Below are 21715 nucleotides of genomic sequence, written 5' to 3' on the forward strand. Positions count from 1 at the left end.
CAGTTTGTTGCGAAGGCTTGAATTTTGTGTGTATGTATGTGTCTGTTTGTGTTTCTATCGGCCTGCCAGCGCTTTCGTATGGTAAGTCACATCATCTTTGTTTTTAAATACATAAAGTAATGAGTATTATTGACAGAGGATGACCAATCGATTCCATATTTCTAGATTTCCAGGAGGCTTATGAAACCATTCCCCACAAGCAACTTGTAATGTCACAAAATTGTTCATGTTTACATTTGTACTTGTACCACTAGCAGAATCATGGGTAAACCTTGCCATTAGTATAGAGCTATTTAAATGGCCATTGTTGCACCTGCTACGTATGTCAGAGAGGCAGATAGGATGAACTCCATGAGGGAGTTGTTAATTTTAAGGATCTGTAAATCAATCTTAGTTCTCTTGAGAGGCATTGGAGAAGTTCAGATAGTTCCACTGAACAGTCTGTTTACAAAAAAAATATATTCATATTAATAAACAAGAGACCTGTACTCTTTATAGATCAGCAATAAAAATAGATTGAAACTGAGACTGCAATTACATACTGATCTATGAATTAATTGCCTTTTCTCAAAACTGATTGAACCTGCTCATGAGAAGAAGTCCGTGGTAACATTACTATATTGCCACAAAGTAGCAGACAAAGAAGTGAGTTTAGTGTTGAGGAACTTGTATATTTTATGAAAAGTTTTGTTGTTTAGAGTTGGGTTTTGCTGCTTAGGTTGTTGCTGCTGAGTGCTAAATAATGTAACATACTGGATTATCTAGTATCTGAGTTATACACAGTTCATTGTATTTGAAAGAGAGGCTCCACCAAAGTGGCGACACTGACGTGATCGTCGCAAATGAAAATATTCTTTTCACGAGAATGACCGACATGACAGTGCAACAAACCATGATGGAAGTCAGAGCAAAACAATCTGTAGCCTCATCTATGTCACAACACACAGATACTGACTTCTTCATCAAGATGCATGTTCAGTGTATCATGTGGGGCATGTCAAGTTTCCAGCATTTTGGCTCAGCTACTCAATGACACATGTTGAGAGAGTGTTTTTCAACAGCACAGCATACTTTCAAACAGTAATAAGGACATCATCATCATGGCACATTTAGAAACTGCAATACAGGAGACAGAAGATGTCCTAAATAATTTTGCTAAATCACATTAAAGAAGGCACTTAAGCAACAATATACCTTGTTGCCAGAGCTCAGACTACACAAGGCCTTTTACATATCCCCGTCTCGAGCAAAGCGGGCCATATGTATGTTGGCAGGACCAGATTTGTTGCTGAATAGACATTGTCCATGCTTTGGCTGCACAAGATGCCTGTAGGCATTCACACAGCAATAGTGGCTTATCGTGGTTTGTCACTACGGGAGCTAGTGGAGGAGGCAGACACCATAGCAAATAGTCTGGCAGAAGTTTCCTTATGTGCCACCATCATTAACAAGTGCAATAATGATCAACTATAAGACATACAAAAATGACACAAGTAGTCAACGAGTCATGTGGACCCAATATGGAGGCTCTGATGCAAGAACAAATGATTGAATAGTTGAAGGAACCAATACCACACAGGAATCTAAAGTTATCGGCACAGAAGTGCAAGGCACAACACAGTTAGAAGTGTGCTCCAGAGAAGCAGACAGGGTGCGAGAAAGATGACAGATTGGCATCAGAGACTGATATGGATCAGTGGTGCCAGTATCGCAGGCATTTTGGGGGAAGCCGCATGCTGCTGTACTACACCCAGCTGTTACTCAAACATCTTGAGTGGACATCAAAGGATGCTGACTTCTGACACCAGCAGCTTGTGTGTCCACAGAAGAAGGCGTAAAGACAGCTGGAAAACACAATGCCAACAGCAGGGCAGAAGTCAGAGATTATGTGTATGAAACTACTTCTCCAGCAAGAGCTCTATGGTGGATTCTGGTTCTCTGGTGACCATCTATCCAAAATAGCTAAATGTTAGGCCTACCACACCAATGCAACATAGACTCGCAGCAGCAAATGAGTCGGCCACTGAAAACTGGGCAGTCTTTAGGCATCTCCCTTACACAAGGTGTGAAAGGAACATGGATCATGGCAATTGTGTGGGCTATAGAGCACTCATTGGTCAAACAATACTTGACTGATATCTGATGTCAATTGTTTAGCAACAGACTTTAACAGTGCTATTGCTCAAGGTCAGTTGTTTAGCACAGAGTTGACTGTGCAAAGGAATACTTGCAAATTCTGGTAGCGGTGGGTAATATGCCAAAAACCGTGGTAACAACACCTTTCAGGATTTTTCAGTACAGATTTATGCACATTGGGCTGAGAAACACTACACAGGTGTGGCATTGTTTTATACATGAGGAGGAGGAGGATATTAGTGTTTAACGTCCTGTCGACAACGAGGTCATTAGAGACGGAGCGCAAGCTCGGGTGAGTGAAGGATGGGGAACGAAATCGGCCGTGCCCTTTCAAAGGAACCATCCCGGCATTTGCCTGAAGCGATTTAGGGAAATCTTGGAAAACCTAAATCAGGATGGCCGGAGACGGGATTGAACCGTCGTCCTCCCGAATGTGAGTCCAGTGTGCTAACCACCGCGCCACCTCGCTCGGTTTATACATGAGGTATTCTGTACTGTTACAGCAGATACAGATACAGATACTCTCGTATTCTCCATAATGGTCCTGATAAATGTGTATTAGGCAAATGAAACTGCACTTCTTAGGATATGTCATCTCTTCGACTGGGCTGGCACCATTGCAAGGACAGGTTGATGCAGTACAGAATATGCCCATGCCGACAACGTACAAGGAATTGCATAGATTTTTAGGAATGGTAAACTATGGACAACACCTTCTGGGGCTGGCAAGGTAGCAGGAACTGCTAACCACAATACTTGTGGGTAAACACACAGCTGGCAATCAGAAAGTGCCTTTGACTATGGCAAGCAAAACTACATTTCTTGCAGTCTATGTGGCTGTTAAATACTTTTGATCATCAGTAGTAGAAGGCAGGTATTTTATGATCTTTATAGACCACAAAACACTAAGGTCTCTCTTCCAATGTGCCGCAGATCATGGCTTGGCCCGACAGTGCAGACAGCCGAGTATACACAACACAATATACAACCAATGTGCGGTACATTTCTGGCAAAGACATCATTGCTGCAGACTGTCTATCACAGAATTGTGCTAGCCTATGAACAGTCATGGGCAGAGATAGTGGTCAAGCAGCAAGAGGATACAATGGCTGTGATGCAACCCTGCCTGCGGTGGTTTGGTGATACAAGCATTTGGAGTACAGTGACCATACATACTACAGAATTTGGATATATGGTCTTCCAAGCACTACTGACTCAATCACGTAAAGACTATGGCAAAATTAGTGGCAAGCGAAGTGGTGTGGCCTCGAATACAGAAAGAGTGCATAACTTGTGCATGCTCATGCCTCAAGTCACAATTCTGCAAAGTTAGTCAGCAAGCCTTTGCATTAGTTACACAGTTTCCAATGCCTACGGTAAAATTTTCCCCCTTACATGTGGACATCATGGGACCATAACCATATTTTGATGACCATCGTTATTTGGTTACAGTCATAAAATGGTTCTTCGGATGGGAAGCTACTCCTGAACCAGACATCTCAGCAGAGATGGTGGCGAAGCCATTAGTGAGTGCATGGGTTTTGAGATTTGGTATTCCTCACTCAATTACAATGGTTTGCAGATGACAGTTCTAATCACAGCTTTCTGCACAAATCCTACAGCTGTGCAGCTGCAACCATCTGCATGCTACCTGCTGTCACCCTGAGAGTAACACGATGGTGGAAAAGCTGCATTTACACTAATGGCTACACCAATGTCTTCTTCATCTACATGGATGGAAGCATTATGACTGGTATTGCTGGGCCTAGGCATGCAAATAAAGGAGTATCTAAATTGTTCGCCAGCTCAAATGGTGTATGGGGAACAGCTGAGAGTGCCAGGGAAGCTCATACGCTTTACTAGAGTTCAGACCCCAACCCCATAAGTAACACTGTTTGCATGGCATCTCCGCATATATTTGAGATGTTTGTGGGCAAGCCCACCAGTCAGGCCTGGAGAAGGGTGGATTTAGAACCTACATATTGCATCACATATCTGGCTCTGAGACTATACAGCGCACCCCCAATCGCTCCAACCATATACTGCGCCATACAAGATACTTTTGATGCACACAAATATCTTCAAAATTGAACAGAATGTTAGACACAAAACAGTCTCCATTGACCAGATAAAGCTGGCATAGCGAGACATGGAGGAACTGGCGCAGCATCGCTTTCTCAATTCTACACCAACACACACCAATCTGACAGCACCAAGTGACAGCTTTAAAGGGGAGGGGAGGGGGTGAAGTATGGCAACATTAGTATTTATCCACAAAGCAACAGACAAAGAAGTGAGGGTAATGTCAAGGAACTTGTATATTCTATCAACAGTTTCGTTGTTTATTCTTTGGTTTTGTTGTTTAAGTTGTTGCTAGTGAGTGTTAAATAAAGTAATGTACTAGATTATCTAGTGTCCGTGTTATTCAGAGTTTATCATAGTTGGAAGAAAGGAGCCACCATAAGTCCAAGAGGAAGAAACATTATATCTGGTGACTAAATAGAAAACTAAGAGGAAAAGTAGGTTAACAAAGAAGAAACAAGAAATCAAGAAATGTAATGTTTCTCTAATTATAGTCTCCAAATCGCAATAGCCAAAAGAAGAACGATCAGAGCCAATGTGTTTCAGGGAAGACTGATAGTAATAACAGCAGAGTGTGCAGAAAATTATCTCACTTTCGCTGCAGCATTGCACTGTTTCATAGAGGTTTTGAGGTCACGAACGCCATAGCTGTCACTGGCTGAAGCTAGCATGGACGCTGCTGCTGTCGGGTTTCGCTGCTAATGAAACAGACGCCGTGACTACAATTGTTATTGTGAGAGAGAATCCTGCAATAGCAGGTTGATGCAGCCAAAATTGCCTCTATGGAAGCGGACCAGATGCCCATGCTAATAACAAGCAAGTGCAAGGTTATTGGGAAAGTGAACAAAGCCAAACATAACGGTGAGTGAATTTGTGTAACTTCATTAATCCAAGAATACCAAGAATGGACAGAAAAATTAACTGTTTCTTTGTTAAAAAAGTTTAATAGCTAAAGTAATGATTTTTATGAAATGAAAGAAATGACATGAGATTTAAACAATGCCAACACAGAATTACATCTGCAGATATCAAATCACAATAGAAATTTTAATCTTAGAACATACAATTTAAATAAAGAACTAAACAGTAAAATAATAAATTACAGAAATTGTCAGCTGTCTCTGAAGCTTCTAACCAATGTAAAAATGGTGATGTGACAAAACCTGACAATTGACTAGAAGATCTCATTGCAGAGTCTAGAGCAGAAAAAACACAGTTAAAATAATATATTGATGTAATTACTGAACAATTAAACAATTTCAAACTTATGCCCAGAGAAGAACTGGTTAAAAATAACACATTTGAAAGAGGAGTTGACCAATAATTTACAATTACTCTGAAATGAAGACATTATTTTGGACACAGAATAGAACATACTGAGAGTAGTTCCAGGAAATTGCTAGGCTGATGGAAGAGATTGCTAACCATACATATATTAAAAGTACTGAAAGAACTGCTACTAAAGACAATGGCGGTAAGAGACTGTAGAACTTACACTATTGATGTGAGAGGTAAATTAGAGTCACAGAAAACAAGGGAGAATTAAAAGGAAGTATTGTGCCCTTGTCAGAAATAAGAGAAAATGAAAATGAGTGGTGGGACGAATTTCATTTAGAAAGTGGAAGTCATCTATCCAGTAAGTTTCCATGTTTCAAACCTGAAGGGAAAATACATCCTACAGTCTTTTTATGAACATATTCAGCTGCTTTTTCACCAATGTGGAATGATAAAAAGAAAATAGAATTTGTAACAGAGTATCTAAGGGTCAAAGCTGGAGAATGTGGAGTCCTTAATGTGCAAGAATTCCAGAATTGGAAACATTTTGAGAGAGAGTCAATTTAAAGAGAAATATTGGTCGAGGGAGAACAGGAAAAACTAACCCTAGAATTATTGGTCCCAATACCTTACAATCATAAACTCGTGGATTCTGAAAGTATTTTGTATGGAATATGAGAAAATGAGTGGGAAGGAGAGGTCAAGATTCAATTCAATTTTAAGTTACTTGGAACAATCGGATATCTTTAATAAAGCTCATGAAGAAGAGAAGTGGGGAAAGAATGGTCAGAATTCAAAACGGAAAACTAAATCCAACCAGGGATCAGCAATAAGCAAAAGTAATTTTTATTGTACAGTAAAGGAACAAAAATCTAATGAGATGTAAAGAGGATTTAAATATAAAGGGCAACAAATAACTGGGAAAAGATCTAATGAAGAGAAAACATGTACAAACAGAAATGTGAGAACTGAAGATACCAAAACCTCTTTGGAAACCAAGGAAGAGGTGCTCCAAGAGACCATATAGGAAACATATCAAGAGGTACACCAGAAAAATGCAAACTGCAAGTGTCACAAAGAGCTGGCAGCTGAAGATCATCATGATTAAACCTATTTTTTTCTATTTTTCTAAACTTTGCTGATGATTTCAGGTTTGAGTTATAGAGAAGGACCTTTATAACCTTTGTATGCCTTTAGCTAATAGTAGTTAAGAAGGTGGGATTCTTACATGGCAGATGCTCTATCCATCTGAGCAGGAGATCCCAGGTTCGAGTCCCAGTCGGGGCACACATTTTCAGCTGTCCCCATCAAGGTATGTCAACAACGCCTGTCAGCAGCTGAGTGTTTCAATTAATTATCATTTATTCTAGAGAAGCTGCAGGGTCATCAATGGTATCTGTTCTTTTGAGAACAGTTACTATCTTCATATATAGTTAAATGGCTACCCTGCCATTGACCTTTATCTGTGTGAATGTGCACAAGTTGCCTGAACTCTTATGAGAATTGTCGCCTTAGTGGGCGCGAGTTATAAGTGGATGGGCAAAGTATCTATTAGGAACATTACATATGTAGATTATGGACAGTTGGGAATGTGGGCCTCACGAGAAGTGTGCAAGGGATAAGTCCCTGCAGTCACGCTATTCATCTGTGTCCTTGGTGGTTCAGATGGATAGAGCATCTGCCATGTAAGTAGGAGATCCCAGGTTCGAGTCCCAGTCGGGGCACACATTTTCAGCTGTCCCATCAAGGTATGTCAACAACACCTATCGGCAGCTGAGGGTTTAAATTAATTATCATTTACTTCTTCACTTTTGTTGGGGATATTAATGGCATCAAAAAATCTCATCATTAATATCCTTTCATCCTGAATTGCAATCCCACTCCCAAACGTGACACTGGTTACATCTATAATAAACTACTCTTTAAGCTTACTTGTTAACATCACCTCCTCTTGCACGGACTACGTTGGACAACTGTGGAGAGCCCAAGGGAGCATAGGCACAGACTGTCACATCGAGTGCTTTGCAAAAAGCAGCCAACTCCCTCTGCTGGAAGTAGATGTGCAGCTCCACCTGCAGATTGGCTGGCTTGATGCGGGAAGCCTGCCAGATGCGTTTGATTTGGCTAGAGTTGAAGTTTGACAGCCCGATTGAACGAGCTCTGCCGGCATCCACTTGAGCTTCCATTGCCTAGACAATGGCAAACATTGAACAAAAGTTAGTGGAACAAAGAATGCTAAAGTAATCTATTTCACCTTCATAATACGCTAGCGAACCCGGCAATGGTTCACAATTGCTAAATATCTATGGGAATTGGATATATGACCTAATCTTGGGTATCCTTGGCAATTGAGTTAGGATGCAAATTTCAACATCTCATTCCAGCTTTCCTTGCTACAGTTGCTTTAATAAATACTACATGATACAAATGAAAAACATCTCAAAAATTCCTTGAGCGATTTGCTTCAAAGTTTTACACAATTCTCTAATAAACATTCAGACAGACATAGGCTATACATTTTTTAAAGAACTATTTACAGATTTTCTGTTAAAACCAACTGTGTTAAAGAAGATGCTACGCCGTGAAAATTTGCAGTTGTGTTTTCTTTCTTGCAATCAGTTTTACCTATAATAGCAGGGCATTCAAACCATTAGACAAATTGTTTCTCCCAAATATACTGTTTCTCCATATATATAACTTTTAAAAAACTGTATGCACAACAATGTGCTGTTTTGTTTTCTTCCTCACAATTAGTGTTAACAGAAAACCCATACCATATGAAAGTTGTATTTATGTCTTATTGGCTTATAATTACAATGTTACTGCACAGCCTGAATTGTCTGAAACTTTGTAATGCTCAGTGTTCGCAGATTAAAACTACTTAATATAATATCACTCAAGCTACTATCCTCAGAGGTCACCTCACACCACAAGTACCAATGCATTTTTAAAGCACAGCTTTTGCTTCCTCACAGTAGGTTTTAATAGGAAACCTCCACACAGCTTTTGGTTACTCGCAGTAGGTTTTAACAGAAAACCTCCTCACAGTTGTTTAAGGAAATATATAGCTTATATCTGGCCAAATGTTTGTAAGAGCAGTGTGCAAAAGTTTGGAGCAAATCAGTCAAGAACTTTCAGTTTTTTTCTGAAAATGTTTCCTCTTTATACGTAGCATACGTTCACCTGAATATTTAATAGAAAATCATGTAAAACTCTGAAGTAAGGCCAAGAACTTTCTGAGATTTTCGTCAAAAATCTTTCCCATTTATATATATTTTAAGGGGAAAAACAATATATAAGCTATAATATATAGCGCTTTTGTGTCCTGTCTCCAAATCAATCTGATTTCTTCTGACTCAATTTAGTTAAGTTCCACAAAGTTCAGTCACAAGACTTCAATTATTTCTTGGTTATATGCAGCTTTTCATTTCATATAGCACAAACAGAATTAGTTCCTTTCAATGAAATCCATTTCAAACCAGACAGCTATGGTCATGTAAAGTGCTCGAAAGCAGGCTGTTCCATGTTGACACTGTGTGCACAACAATACTGGCTAGAGTGTAGGCTATAACTGAGCAAATGCCACTGTAAAAGAAAAGTTTTATCCAAGTAAAGAAAAATACCAACATTTTATTACATTTGTGGAATGACACATTTTTATTATTCAGCTATGACAAAACATTTGGGAAAGATGAGGGAGATTAAGTGATAGATTATGTTCTGTTAGATTTAAAAAAGAGAAAACAATGAATCATTCTTGACTTTAAAAAATACACCTATGTAATAACAAAAATGACAAAATCATACCTAAAGGCACATTCTACAAGTGGTTTCTGATGTGTTGGCAATAATGCTGAAGGCAACGCAACAGCATATAGAGATCACGGTATTATAAACACAACAAAATCCTCTCCTTGTCTATTCATACGTCTGTATTAATATAAGGAATAGCTCCTTTGGCAGATTTCATAGTCATGTTTACTGGAATAACATAATATGACTTTTCCAGAAATTCATTAAAAACTTTAGAAATTTTAGAACAGTTTTTAAGTTTTGACATTTGTAATAATGAAAAAGAAATTACAACTCAGGATCCACACACCGCACTAGAGTTTATCAGCACGAAATATATAGTAGGAAATTTGGAAAAATCTAACACGAGGTTTTGAAAGAATAATATAAAAATCACCTTCATAAAGACAACATTAGAACAAAAATACACCTGATGAAGGTTATCCATTACAGATATTTTAGAACCCATGACTGTTAATTGAATGTAAATACATAAACTGCAACCAGTCACTTTCTTAAATAATTATTTACTATTCCATGAAGTGGTTTCTGAACCTTTTCAGGTACATCTTCAGATGGTTTTTGGACGTTACATATCTATTTCTAGCATAATGCTGGGTGCTGGTTTGCAACAGTATGGGCAGCTTTTTTCTGTTACTGAACATCTGTCTGCTTCCATTTTGATGGCTAGCTGGTACATCACGTTACTCACTTTTACATAATTGTAAGTATTTACACTGCGATAGAGAAGCTTTGCCAGCATCCAGCATGTGCTATACACATGTGATAGCAAAACTTTGCCAGCATCCATAATGTGTTATACACATGTTACACGCATACTGGATGCCGGCAAAGTTTTGCTATCACAATGCAAATGTGCATTTTGTTACAAATAGATGTGTAACTTCCAAAAACCATATGAAGATTAACCTGAAAAGGTTCAAAAACCAGTTCATTGAATAATAAATAACTATTAAAAAAAGTGACTGGTTGCAGTTTTATGAATTTACAAAAATACAACAAATTACTGAAGAAAGAGAACACATAAAAACTTTCAGGAATTTATGAAGTTTCACACCATGAATACGAGATAAAATATTTAGGCCACATAGACAGAACTTCAAGAGCATTCCTACCCAAGTGATAAAAATGTTTTAAGCACACATTTTGAAAAGTAGACTCATAATATAGGCTCTATTAAGAACAGATAATGATCTTACATGTAAAGAAAATAAGTACACTCTTAGACATTTTAGACAAAATAGGATTCTATGTGTCAAAGAGGAAGGAAATAGATAAACTGCTGAAAAAGCAGAACAAGTTCTCTATCAAAGCCTATTTCAATGTATAAGACTAACTGCTCACCTTGCTTTCACCTACCTGGCATCACACATGCATCTCATTCATTTTTATTAATGAACATAAATGCAACTTATCTTTCTTTTCTGCATTTCTTCAATATACTTGTATACTTAATTATTGCTCCTATTCAACAACTTCCTTGTTTAATGTATCCACATCATCATGTCCTAAACTACTCTCCCCAGCCCACTGGTCTTGAATCCTCATCTTGAAACTATGTATGAAACTTATCTAAGAATTACATTGAGGACATGTGAAGAAAATGTAGAATCCCTGAATATGAATTTTTTTACCCTCAAATTCATCTCTCACTGTACTTCATACTTTAATCAATGTGTCACTGTCAAGCTGAATGTACTGTGTCATGTAAAGCTACATGTAGTGATGCTGCATATTATAAGGGTAAGTCTGTGAAATATTTTTCTTATTTATTTAACAGCAAAAAAGACATCATTTTTCAACATTGTCACCAAGTTTTCAGACCTCTTCATTCCTGCAGACGGTTAACCATTGAACTGCTTTTGATTAGAGATCTGGGCTGTTTCCATTCCATGCTCTGGCATATGCTCACCATTTCAAAATAGTCATTCCATGGATCAATTCCAGTGATGATTCAGTTAAAAAACATTTCACTCTTATTGCCATGGAAGTGCAGTAGTTGCTGACAGATTCTCATATGATTGTTCATCATTGAGTTGGTTTGGCACCCCTCTTACACAGAATTCATGACAGCAGGATCACGACTAACATGCATCAACAGTCCCTTGTCGATTATTCAAAATCAGGTCATGAACTTGCTCAATGTTGACATCAGTAGTGAATGTGACTGGAAGTACACCTTTAGATAATAAAAATGAGAAATGGACAGAGGGACAGCCACATTTACTTTGCAAGAGCAAAAAGCAAACTGATGTGACAACAACGTTGAGACCTACCACGAGACTAAAGACGACTGTGTTATCTAGCTGTTGGCAAGCATCAGGGAAGTCAGAGAGGACCACTATTGATATCTACGTACATTAATGATCTGACAGATATTGTGAGCAGCAAACTGCATCTGTTTGCCGACGACTCTGTAATGTAGGGGAATGTCTCCTCTTTAAGTGACTGTACAAGGATACATGAGGACTTGGACAAAATTTGTAATTAGTGTGATTAATGGCAACTTGCTCTAAATATGGAAAAATTATATTAATTCAGAGGAGTAGGAAAACCAATCCTGTAATGTCTGAACACAATGTTAATAGTGTGCTGCTTGACAGTCATGGAAGGAGTATATAAGATCAGTTGTAGGGACGGTAAATGGTCAACTCCAAATAATTGCGAGAACTCGAGGAATATGCAACTCATCTTAAAGGAGACTGTGTACAGGACACTTGTGTGACCAATTCTTGAGTACTTCTTGAATTTTTGGGTTCCCCTCCAGGTCGGGTAAAAGGGAGACATGAAAGCAATTCACCGGCATGTTACTAGATTTGTTACCAGAACATTTCGTCAAAATGCTAGTATTATGGTAATGCCACATGAATTCAAATGGGAATCTCTCAAAATAAGAAGTATTTTCATGTAACATCATGAGGAAGTTTAGAGAAACGGAATTTGTGACAGACTGTAGAATGATGTTACTGCCACCAACATACATCTTCCTAGAGGACTTTGAAGACAAGATAAAGAGTACTCAGGACTTGTATAAGAGCACATAAACAGTCATTTTCCCCTTGCTCCATTAGCAAGTGGAACAACAAATGGAAATACTGACATTAGCAAGAATTACCCTCTGCCATGCATCATATGGTGGCTTGTGATGTGCAGATGTATGTAGATTGTCAACCTCAAGAAATTTAAAATGAAAGTTCAGTTAATTATTGAATTACCTTCTCACACCTCATCATCACATCAAGTACCCCATAGGATAAAAGACAACAAGGCAATTATTCTGCTTAAAGAACAGGTGAGTGCAGCTATAAGATGCTCAGAATTTATTTGAAACTAGTGTGAAACATGTTTACAAACAGTATAAGCTAGGAGAAAGCAACACGTGGTGCCACCCTGGAAGCAGTAAGCCAATAAATTCTGGAACAGATTTCAAGTCTGTTGTAAGAAATGTAGAAATAGTTCCAGTTGTACTCAAATCAAAATCAAAGTCCAAAGTGTGGTAATCAATGCTACTACGGTGGATAATGGTGTATTTCATGTAGCGTAAGCAAACTGGTTTCCCAGTTGGGCATCTCATTTTTTAACTCTCTGGCTGCCCAAATGTTCTTACTACATGATTAGCTGAGCACTGTGTCATTATCATCTAATACAAGGGCTATCCACAAAGTACATTAAGCTTTGGAATTAAAAATAAATAAAGTATTGGAATTTTTTTTTTATTATATACAGATGAAAGTCACACTTAAATACTACTTTTCTACATAGTTGCCATTTAAATTAAGGCACTTATCACAGCAATGGACGAGCTTGGAAATTCCTTCATCGTAAAATTCGGCCGCCTGCGCCTTCAACCACATGATTACCTCTTCTTGAAGTTGTGCGTCATCATGAAAACGCTGCATAGCCAACCACTTCTTCATTGCTGGGAATAAGTGGAAGTCGCTCGGTGCCAGGTCGGGACTGTATGGTGGATGAGAAAACAACTCCCACTTAAAAGATTCGAGAACTTCACGAGTGGCATTTGCCGTGTGGGCCCGGGTGTTGTCGTGAATCAGCAAGATCTTTGAGCCCAACTTTCCCCTGCGCTTGTTTTGTATTGCTCTTCTGAGGTTGTGCAGAGTTTGGCAATACCTTTGAGAGTTTATTATAGTGCCTCTTTCCAGGAAATCCACAAAAATCACATCTTTTCTGTCTCAAAAGACAGTCGCCATCACCTTCCTTGCCGACATCGTCTGCATGCATTTCTTGGGTTTTTGGGGGGAATTTGTGTGCCCCCACTGCATTGACTGGAATTTTGTCTCGCAGTTCACATGCTTAGCCCATGTTTCGTCACCAGTAACGATGCTATCGAGTAATGAGTCGCCATCTTTCTCGTAAGCATCCAAAAACGTTAACGCTGCAGCCATTCGCTGATTTTTGTGAATCTCTGTCAAGATTTTTGGTATCCATCTTGCACAAAACTTGTGGTAACCAAGCTTTTTGGTAATGATTTCGTGCAACAAACTTCGTGAAATTTGTGGAAAACTCATAGAGAGTTCCATTATTGTGAAATTACAGTTTTCATGGACCACGGCATCGACTTTTTCGACAGGTTCGGCGGTCACTATGCTGGGTGTTCCACTTCGCTCTTCTTCGTGAACGTTAGTTCGGCTATTTTTAAATTTTATGACCGATTGACGCACTCCACCTTCAGTGATTATGTTGTCCCCATACACTTCACAAAGCTGCCGACAGATTCTATCAGTGTACAGTTTTTTGCAGTCAGAAACCTTATTACAGCACACACTTCACACTTCACGGCATTTTCAATTAACGCTGGCATTTCAAACTGTCACAGTAACTCAACGGAGTACAGCACGAACCTCTCACTAGCACGGCAGGATGCCGACTGAGCAGCGGAATGCCATGACACCAAGATGGCCGCGCTAGCCCCGCCCCTAACGGACACAAACGAAAACGTAATGTACTTTGTGGATAGCCCTCGTATGTCTACGTGCACCAAGCAGCCTTTGGCTGGACTTCTACTTCGACTCTGGCTACAAAAGTGGCCTGCCTACCCCTGTGCTTTCTGCTTCTGTTGCTCTAAGATTTGTCACAACCAAGGTGAACATTACTGTAGATGTAAAAATTAGTTTCTGACATTAATGGTCATTACAAATCTGTAGAAATTTACAGATGGCTTTTCCTTCAACAGTTTTTGATGCAATTTTGCTAACCCAACCTGACAGTTGTGTTTTGCTTTCAACTCACATTAGTAGTGCAGTGCTTCTTTACAGCAAGACTCTGATAATTGCCAACATACTGCATATACAGGGGGAAAAAAAGGGAAAAACCAGAAGTATAACCCATTACTGTGCCATAGATGATATAGGAACCCTGTTGTCATACAAAAAGGCTTCTAATGTGGCTATGAAGGTTTTCCCGGCGTAATAATTGATATTATTCTTCTCGGGTATGCAGCCGGATCATAACGTCTTCATGACACAATATTTCCGCGGTCCATCTGGCCGCCATCTTCAGGTGAGAGTGCTGGTGCACGAACTCGCTGGAACTGACTTCCTGGCACAAGCTGCGGCCCCTATATAGGCCAGCAGAAGACCCACAACGCGTGCGCGAGAAGGTGCAGTTACGGCAATGTGTGCTGTATTTTTACTTTTGTGTACTTTACATACAAAATAGACAACTCAGCACTTTGGTCTGTGTATTTTTCAGCACAGTACCTTCTGTCGAAAATAATTTTAAGAATGATAGAATGCTTTGATCATTCCCTAATTGACAGTTGTGTCCCAAAGGTGAATCATCAAATGTGTGACTGAGAGGATAAAAATCTTTTTCTTTAGAATAAAATTTGTCATTAAACCATGCTTTCTTTCTAAGTGTGTCATTATCACCTTCGGATTCTTCAGCTGATGAATTATCAATTCCATCTCTTGTTCAAAAATAAGTCTCTACTGTTAACACCTGCTGACATACAGGCCTTAAGACTTGCCTTCAGCATCTGTGGATGAGCTCTCTCTTATATTGACATTGAATAATTGCTCTTTATGAGTATCTCCATGATCTCATCCTCAGTAGAATAGTTGCTGAGAAAAACATGGTGATGCTAATCCTAATCAATAGTAAAATGTAAAGTGAGGTTAAATGCAACAAAAAAATGTCACCACAGAGGAAGAACACTAACACAAATTAGCAGCCAGCAGTGTGAAAAACTACTGAAATGTGAGTCAGGAATTCGATAGTACACTTAAACTTCTCAAAAGCATGCAAGTACCTGAATGGTGGGAGAACTACACTTGTCATTCATTAGTGCTCACAAGACAGTAAGGAGCCCCATGTCAATAGTGCTTAAGGATAATCCACAGGCTGCCCTTGAACTCATCAACAGCATCCTGGGGAGTGGATGAGCATGAGGAGATAACTCTTCACCAACAGTCAAAGCACTGAAGCAGCTGAGAAAACAAAGGGTTTGCTCATCTAAGATTTACCTCCTGGCAGGTTCCAATGGTAAATGGCTCAATGTCCATCCAGCGACCCCTTTTGAGGTGACTGATGAATTCCACCTACATATCACTGTCCACCAGTGGGATATCCTCACTACTATTTGGTGGAGACACAATAGCGAGCATCTATGAAAGTAGTTGAAGGGCAATGAAAACACGAACAGATAACAGTGTTGACATACACAGAAAATGGAGATCGGAGGATTTCACACTCTGTAATAGATTGTGCTCTGTGGCAGATCCTCCAACATTGTTCAATGACAGTGCTGGCAAAGGTGCTTCATAACACACCGTTCAAGTGCACAATGTTGAACATGTGGCGTTGCAGCATACAATCTCTACATTTTCCCATATTAACATAATGACATCATCAATTATGATTTCAGTGGCCAAGGGATCACAGAGATTTGAAAGTGGATCAATGGACACATGTTAGCTGGTTGGATGAATCACATTTCTTATTACACCAGGTCAATGGTTGTGTCCAATTACACCACCATCCAAATGAACGACTGCTTGAATCATGCATGGTCCCACACAAGCTGGTGGGCAGTAGTATATTATGGAGGTCATTCCCTTGGGCTTCCATGGAGGAAGCGGTAGTAATCAAAGGCATCCTGACTGTTGTGGACCACGTGAAACTTTTGAAATGATCGAGTATTCAATTCAATTCAATTCAATTTTTTATTATCACATAACATGCCTTATACAATCAAAGATTGTGACATAGGTGACTTGTCAGTTTTACATTATATATAAAATAATACTAAAAATAGACAATAGACTAATAATATATATGGTGTAACATCTTCAGAGAGGTATTTTAATCACAATTATAATGCATTGTTGCCATTCATGAAATCTTCTACACTATAGTAACATCTATCTTTCAGATATTTTTCCAGGTCTCTTGTGGTACCTTTTACATTTGGGTCATCCATATCTCTCCATATTTTATTTACAAATTTCATGCCCATAGAGTACGGGGTTTTTTCATATGATTTTAAACAGTGGGTAGGTAACATGTAGCTTGTTCTATATCTAGTATCACATTGATGCAAGAAGAAGTTGCCCTCAAAAAGTTGTGGGTTTCTTTTTGTGAAAGTGAGAGTTTCATAGATGTATATGCTTGGAATGCTCATTAGATCTAGTTTTACAAATAAAGGTTTGCAATGTTGCTTAGGTTTTGCTCCCACCATTGCTCGGATGATTCTTTTTTGTAGCCTAAAAGCTCTAAGTAAATTTGTTTTTTCAGACCCCCCAGAAAATTATACTATACCTAATGACTGAAACAAAATATGCATTATATACAGCTTTTCTTACAGCTAAATCAGTAATACTATACAAGATATTCATAATATATACAAGGCTATTGAGTCGACCCAGTTTGTTGCCCACATGGTGACTCCATAACAGGTTTTTATTGACTAACACGCCGAGGAATTTGACACAGTCTGCAGTCTCTACTTTTTTGTCCATATACCTTATTTCACTTATAGACTGTGCAGATTGTTTTGTGGTAAAATGAACAATTTCTTTTTTTGTAAAATTTAATGTCAAGTTATTGTTTTTGACCCATGCCTCCACTTCCCCAATTGTTTGTTCAATATGACGAATTAGGTCTACCTCAGTTTTACAACACACTACAGCTGTTGAGTCATCTGCACAGAGGATAGTATCAGACTTGACCTGACATGGCATATCATTAATATAATACAGAAAAAGCAGTGGCCCTAATATTGAACCTTGTGGAACACCTAATTGAGTGTTTTTCTGGCCAGAGAGAAATTTCTTGCCATTGATGTTAATAAGTACTCTTTGTTTTCTGTTTGCCAAGTATGATGGCATCCAGCTAAGAGATTTGCCTTGAAAACCATAGCATGCCAATTTTTGGAGAAGCAGGTCATGATTTACTGTGTCGAAGGCTTTGGACAGGTCACAAAAGATGCCTGACACACACATCCTATCATCAAGACATCTGCTGACTTTTGTGACTAATTCATTTATTGCATGGATTGTGCTGCGGCCTTTTCTGAAACCATATTGCTGTTAGATGAATTGCGATTTTCGATCTGATCACATGCAGTTCTTTCAAATGTTTTTGAGAAAATTGGTAACAGTGAGATTGGCCTATAGTTGCCCAATTCATCTTGTTTGCCTTTTTTATGTATGGGCCGAACTTCTGCATATTTTAATCGATCTGGGAAACATCGCTCATCAAAAGATTGGTTGATTATGAAAGAGAGTGGATATGCAATACTGTGGCGGACTATTTTAATTATTTCAGTGGGGACCTCATCTCACCCTACAGATTTTGAATTTTTTAGGGACATTATGATTTTGATGACATCTGAGATGGAAACATGAGAAAACTTAAAACATGGGCAATTGCTATATGTCATATTGGGCTTTGTTTTTGGTGGTGAACCGTCACCAAATTTGTTACACTTTATGAAAAAGTCATTGAATGATTCACAAATGGCATTGGGTTCTGTAACAGCTCTACCATTTATCACTATTTTAGAAGGGCATTTTCTCTCTGCCTCACTGCCAACTTCGCTTCTTATAACAGACCCAAAGGCTTTTGATTTGTTTTTTGCATTTGAAATGAAGTTATTATTCACAGTAGGTTATGCTAGTTTAACTATTTTGTCAAATGTTTTTTTGTATGTGCTTACATACTGAAGAAATTGAAGGCTTTGATTTACTTTTGCCTCCATATGCAGTTTCCTCTTAGCAGCACTAGACACTCTAATTCCTTTTGTTACCCAGGATCTACTATTTGGGACCTGGTCCTCACTGTTACAAAAGGGAAGCATTCATTGAATATACCCAAGAATTCAGTTAAAAAGTTATTGTAATTGTCACTTGTGGAAGTGTGTTTGCTGACTGTCCACTTGGTTTGGCTTAGTTTTTTGCAAAATACTTCCACATTTTCTTGACTGAAATTCCTACATCTTTTTGTTGTGCAGACTGAATTTTGCTTCGGTAGTGATACAAATAGTGCTTTATGGTCTGATACTCCTAAATCTAGAAGAAACTTTTCTTTTACATAATAATTATAACTAGTTACAATATTGTCAATACATGTTGCAGAGGCTGCTGTAATTCTTGTATACTGATCAAAATTGAGATTTAGTCCGTTTGTGGCTACCAGGTTCTTTAAGTGTGAAGAAAATTTGTCATCAGTCCTTACATCTATGTTGAAGTCAGCACATATAACCACTTTCTTGTACAGTTTCTCACATTTTAATTTATGTAGCAATGTATCAAACTTATCTAAAAATACAGAGCTTATATGGTACCCAGGGGTGCGATATATGCTGCTAATTAGTATGTTATACTCTTTAAGTTCTATACAACAACTTTCAAATGTACCTTCTTCATCCAGATGGCTAAAATTCTGTCTGATATCATAGTCTACCGTGGAATGAACTAGTATGCAAGGCGCTCCATACCCATTGGTCCTACAAAAGCTGGTAGCAAGTTTATAACCTGTAAGTTTATTTAGGAGACTGATATTTTCAGATTTTAGCCAATGTTCATTAAGGCATATTACTTTCACAGATTGTTTCACACTTTCTAACAAAATTTCTATGTCATAAAGCTTCCTGATCATTCCTTCAGACAGACCTCTGATGTTTAAGTGCATAACGAAATTACTACTGCATATATTATTAGGTAGAGGGTCTTTAAAACTAATTTGACTATAAAGTAATGGAACGTCCACCTGAGTGTTGACTGCTTGTTCTGGATTCGTTCTATTGGGCCAAATTCGGAAAGAACTGGACCCCATTCATCAGTTTCCCTGTGTGTGAGCATCTGGATGATGAGTAGGTACAGTTTTCTTGGCGATAATTTCAGTCTCTGCTGTATGTTCTGAGGCTCGTTCTGGCACCGTCTCATCTTCTGGACGTGATGTTCCTGTTTGAGCTGGCACTGTAGCTGCGATTTTGAAATTGTTTTGCCGTTTATCCATTTCCTTGGTTGAAACTGGTTGCATAGCAATTGGTTTTCTTGCAATGTCGTCGTCTTTTTGTATTAATTTTGCTAGCATTTTGCCCACATATGACTTGCCAGTGTTATTATAATGTAGTCCATGTTTCGTAAACAAATCTCTTGCATCTGGAAGATCAAAAAACGTTACACTTTGTTGGGACTTGCGTATTTTGTAGAACTGTCTGTTTACTTTTGCAAGCTTCAGATTTACGATGGAATTGTCTTGCAAGTCGTATCTGTGAGGCAAGCTAGTAACTATGATGTTCGGAACTTTCAGATCAAGTAATGTAGTTTTTAAACACTGGGTCGCATATTTACTCTCATTTCTGTATACATCATTACTTCCACCCATGATTATGATGGCATCATTCTTAGATAGCTCATTAAGTGAGTTGCTGCTCTTAATTATCTCAGTCAAAGGTGCACTGAGTTTCGTCATACCTGTTGCCGTGAATAACGTACTGTATTCATTTATTTTTTTGGCAATTTTCTTGGCGTGGCTATCACCAAGTACAACAACTCATCGTTTGATGTTCACTGGTTTATTTTTCGTATTAGATGTTTTCTTGACTGTGCACTCGATTGGAAGTTTCGTCACTAATCTTTGTTCGTCATTGTTCGTTGTCTTATCACAGTCTTCGTCTAGTGCTGTGAATTTATTTGATAGTGGTATCGCCAGAACTGTACTCACTGTCTGTTTCTTTGTTTTTTTCGGCACACGCCATGTTTTTTGTGCAGAACGACGGTTAACAACACTGTTTTGTGCTAGACGATGATCTCGCTCTATCTCTTTGTATTTCGTTTCCGGTTCTTGATATTTCTGCCGAAGTTCTTCATATTTCATATTTATAGTCATTAAATCATGTGTAAGCACACTTATTATTTTTTCTTTTGATTTTATCTTGTCCATTACCTCGTTTTTTGTGACACTCACAACACACTGACGGCATGTCCAGTCATGTTCGTCTTTTATATATTTTAGATTCACTTTAACACATTTGTCGTGATACAACAACCTGCGCTGGATGCATAGGATACCTCTCTTTACCTCTTTACGCAGATTTTACACACATCACTATCACTTTTTAAGGAAACTGAGACATCGTCCCAGAACAAAGTTTCATTTGGCGCTATCTTGAACCTTAGGTGGTGTTGTGATATTTAGTCAAACTAATTTGTTGCCATATTAAGGTGGTCCTGATGAGTGCTTGTCTTCCACTGGGTGCTGTTTTATATGCCCCTTCCCCTCCTCCCTGTTGTCAATTATCAGCCCTTGGTGACTGGGCATGGCTCTGCTGGTGAGGTGGTCGGAGAAGAGCACTGGTTGGATCCGAGCCATGGACCTCAATCTGTATACCGCCACTACTGAGATCACATTGCTGCTGGACTGGAGATGCTCCTAAATGGTGTGACCTCAACTCTTCAGTTGGCGTGGTGTGAATGCCAGACTGCCTTATTTAGTTGCAAACCACTGCTAGTAAGTATTGGTTCATCATATAATCGGATCTCTACAAATTCCTTTTAAAATGCCGTCCCCAAATCTTTGGCCAGTTTTAACAACTTTGTGTCATTGTAACTATCAAGAAGGCATACTGAAAAATAATGTCTCCAAATTTTTTATTCTGTTCTTAATATTGGCTGAGATATTAAATGACATGCATATCACTGGGGCGGCTTTCCCATTTCACTGATGCAAGTTGCAATACTCTGCCACTGGAGAGCTATAAACTGTTTCATGTAACATGGCAGCATGTAATGCAACTACGTTGGTACGTGAGAAACAGAATGCTGTAATAGAGTTTCTAACTGCAGAAAACATGCCTCCAATTGAAATCCACACAAAAATGAATGCTATGTAAAGGGATGATTGTATCGGCATCTGTAATGTGGGACATTGAATTGTTCGCACTCAT

At 38.7% G+C, this 21715-nt stretch overlaps 1 protein-coding gene across 3 annotated transcripts in view; it reads right to left on the bottom strand.

Annotated features, from left to right (window-relative positions):
- LOC124619504 (1,5-anhydro-D-fructose reductase-like) overlaps positions 1 to 21715 on the bottom strand; it is a 114929-nt gene that overhangs the window by 36957 nt on the left and 56257 nt on the right. For all 3 annotated transcript variants that reach the window (XM_047145949.1, XM_047145950.1, XM_047145951.1), the window contains exon 5: positions 7426 to 7682. In XM_047145949.1, the coding sequence (XP_047001905.1) occupies positions 7426 to 7682 (257 nt within the window). The remainder of the gene's footprint in view (positions 1 to 7425; positions 7683 to 21715) is intronic.

Source organism: Schistocerca americana, chromosome 6 (assembly GCF_021461395.2).
Source record: "Schistocerca americana isolate TAMUIC-IGC-003095 chromosome 6, iqSchAmer2.1, whole genome shotgun sequence".
Classification (NCBI taxonomy): Eukaryota; Metazoa; Arthropoda; class Insecta; order Orthoptera; family Acrididae; genus Schistocerca; species Schistocerca americana.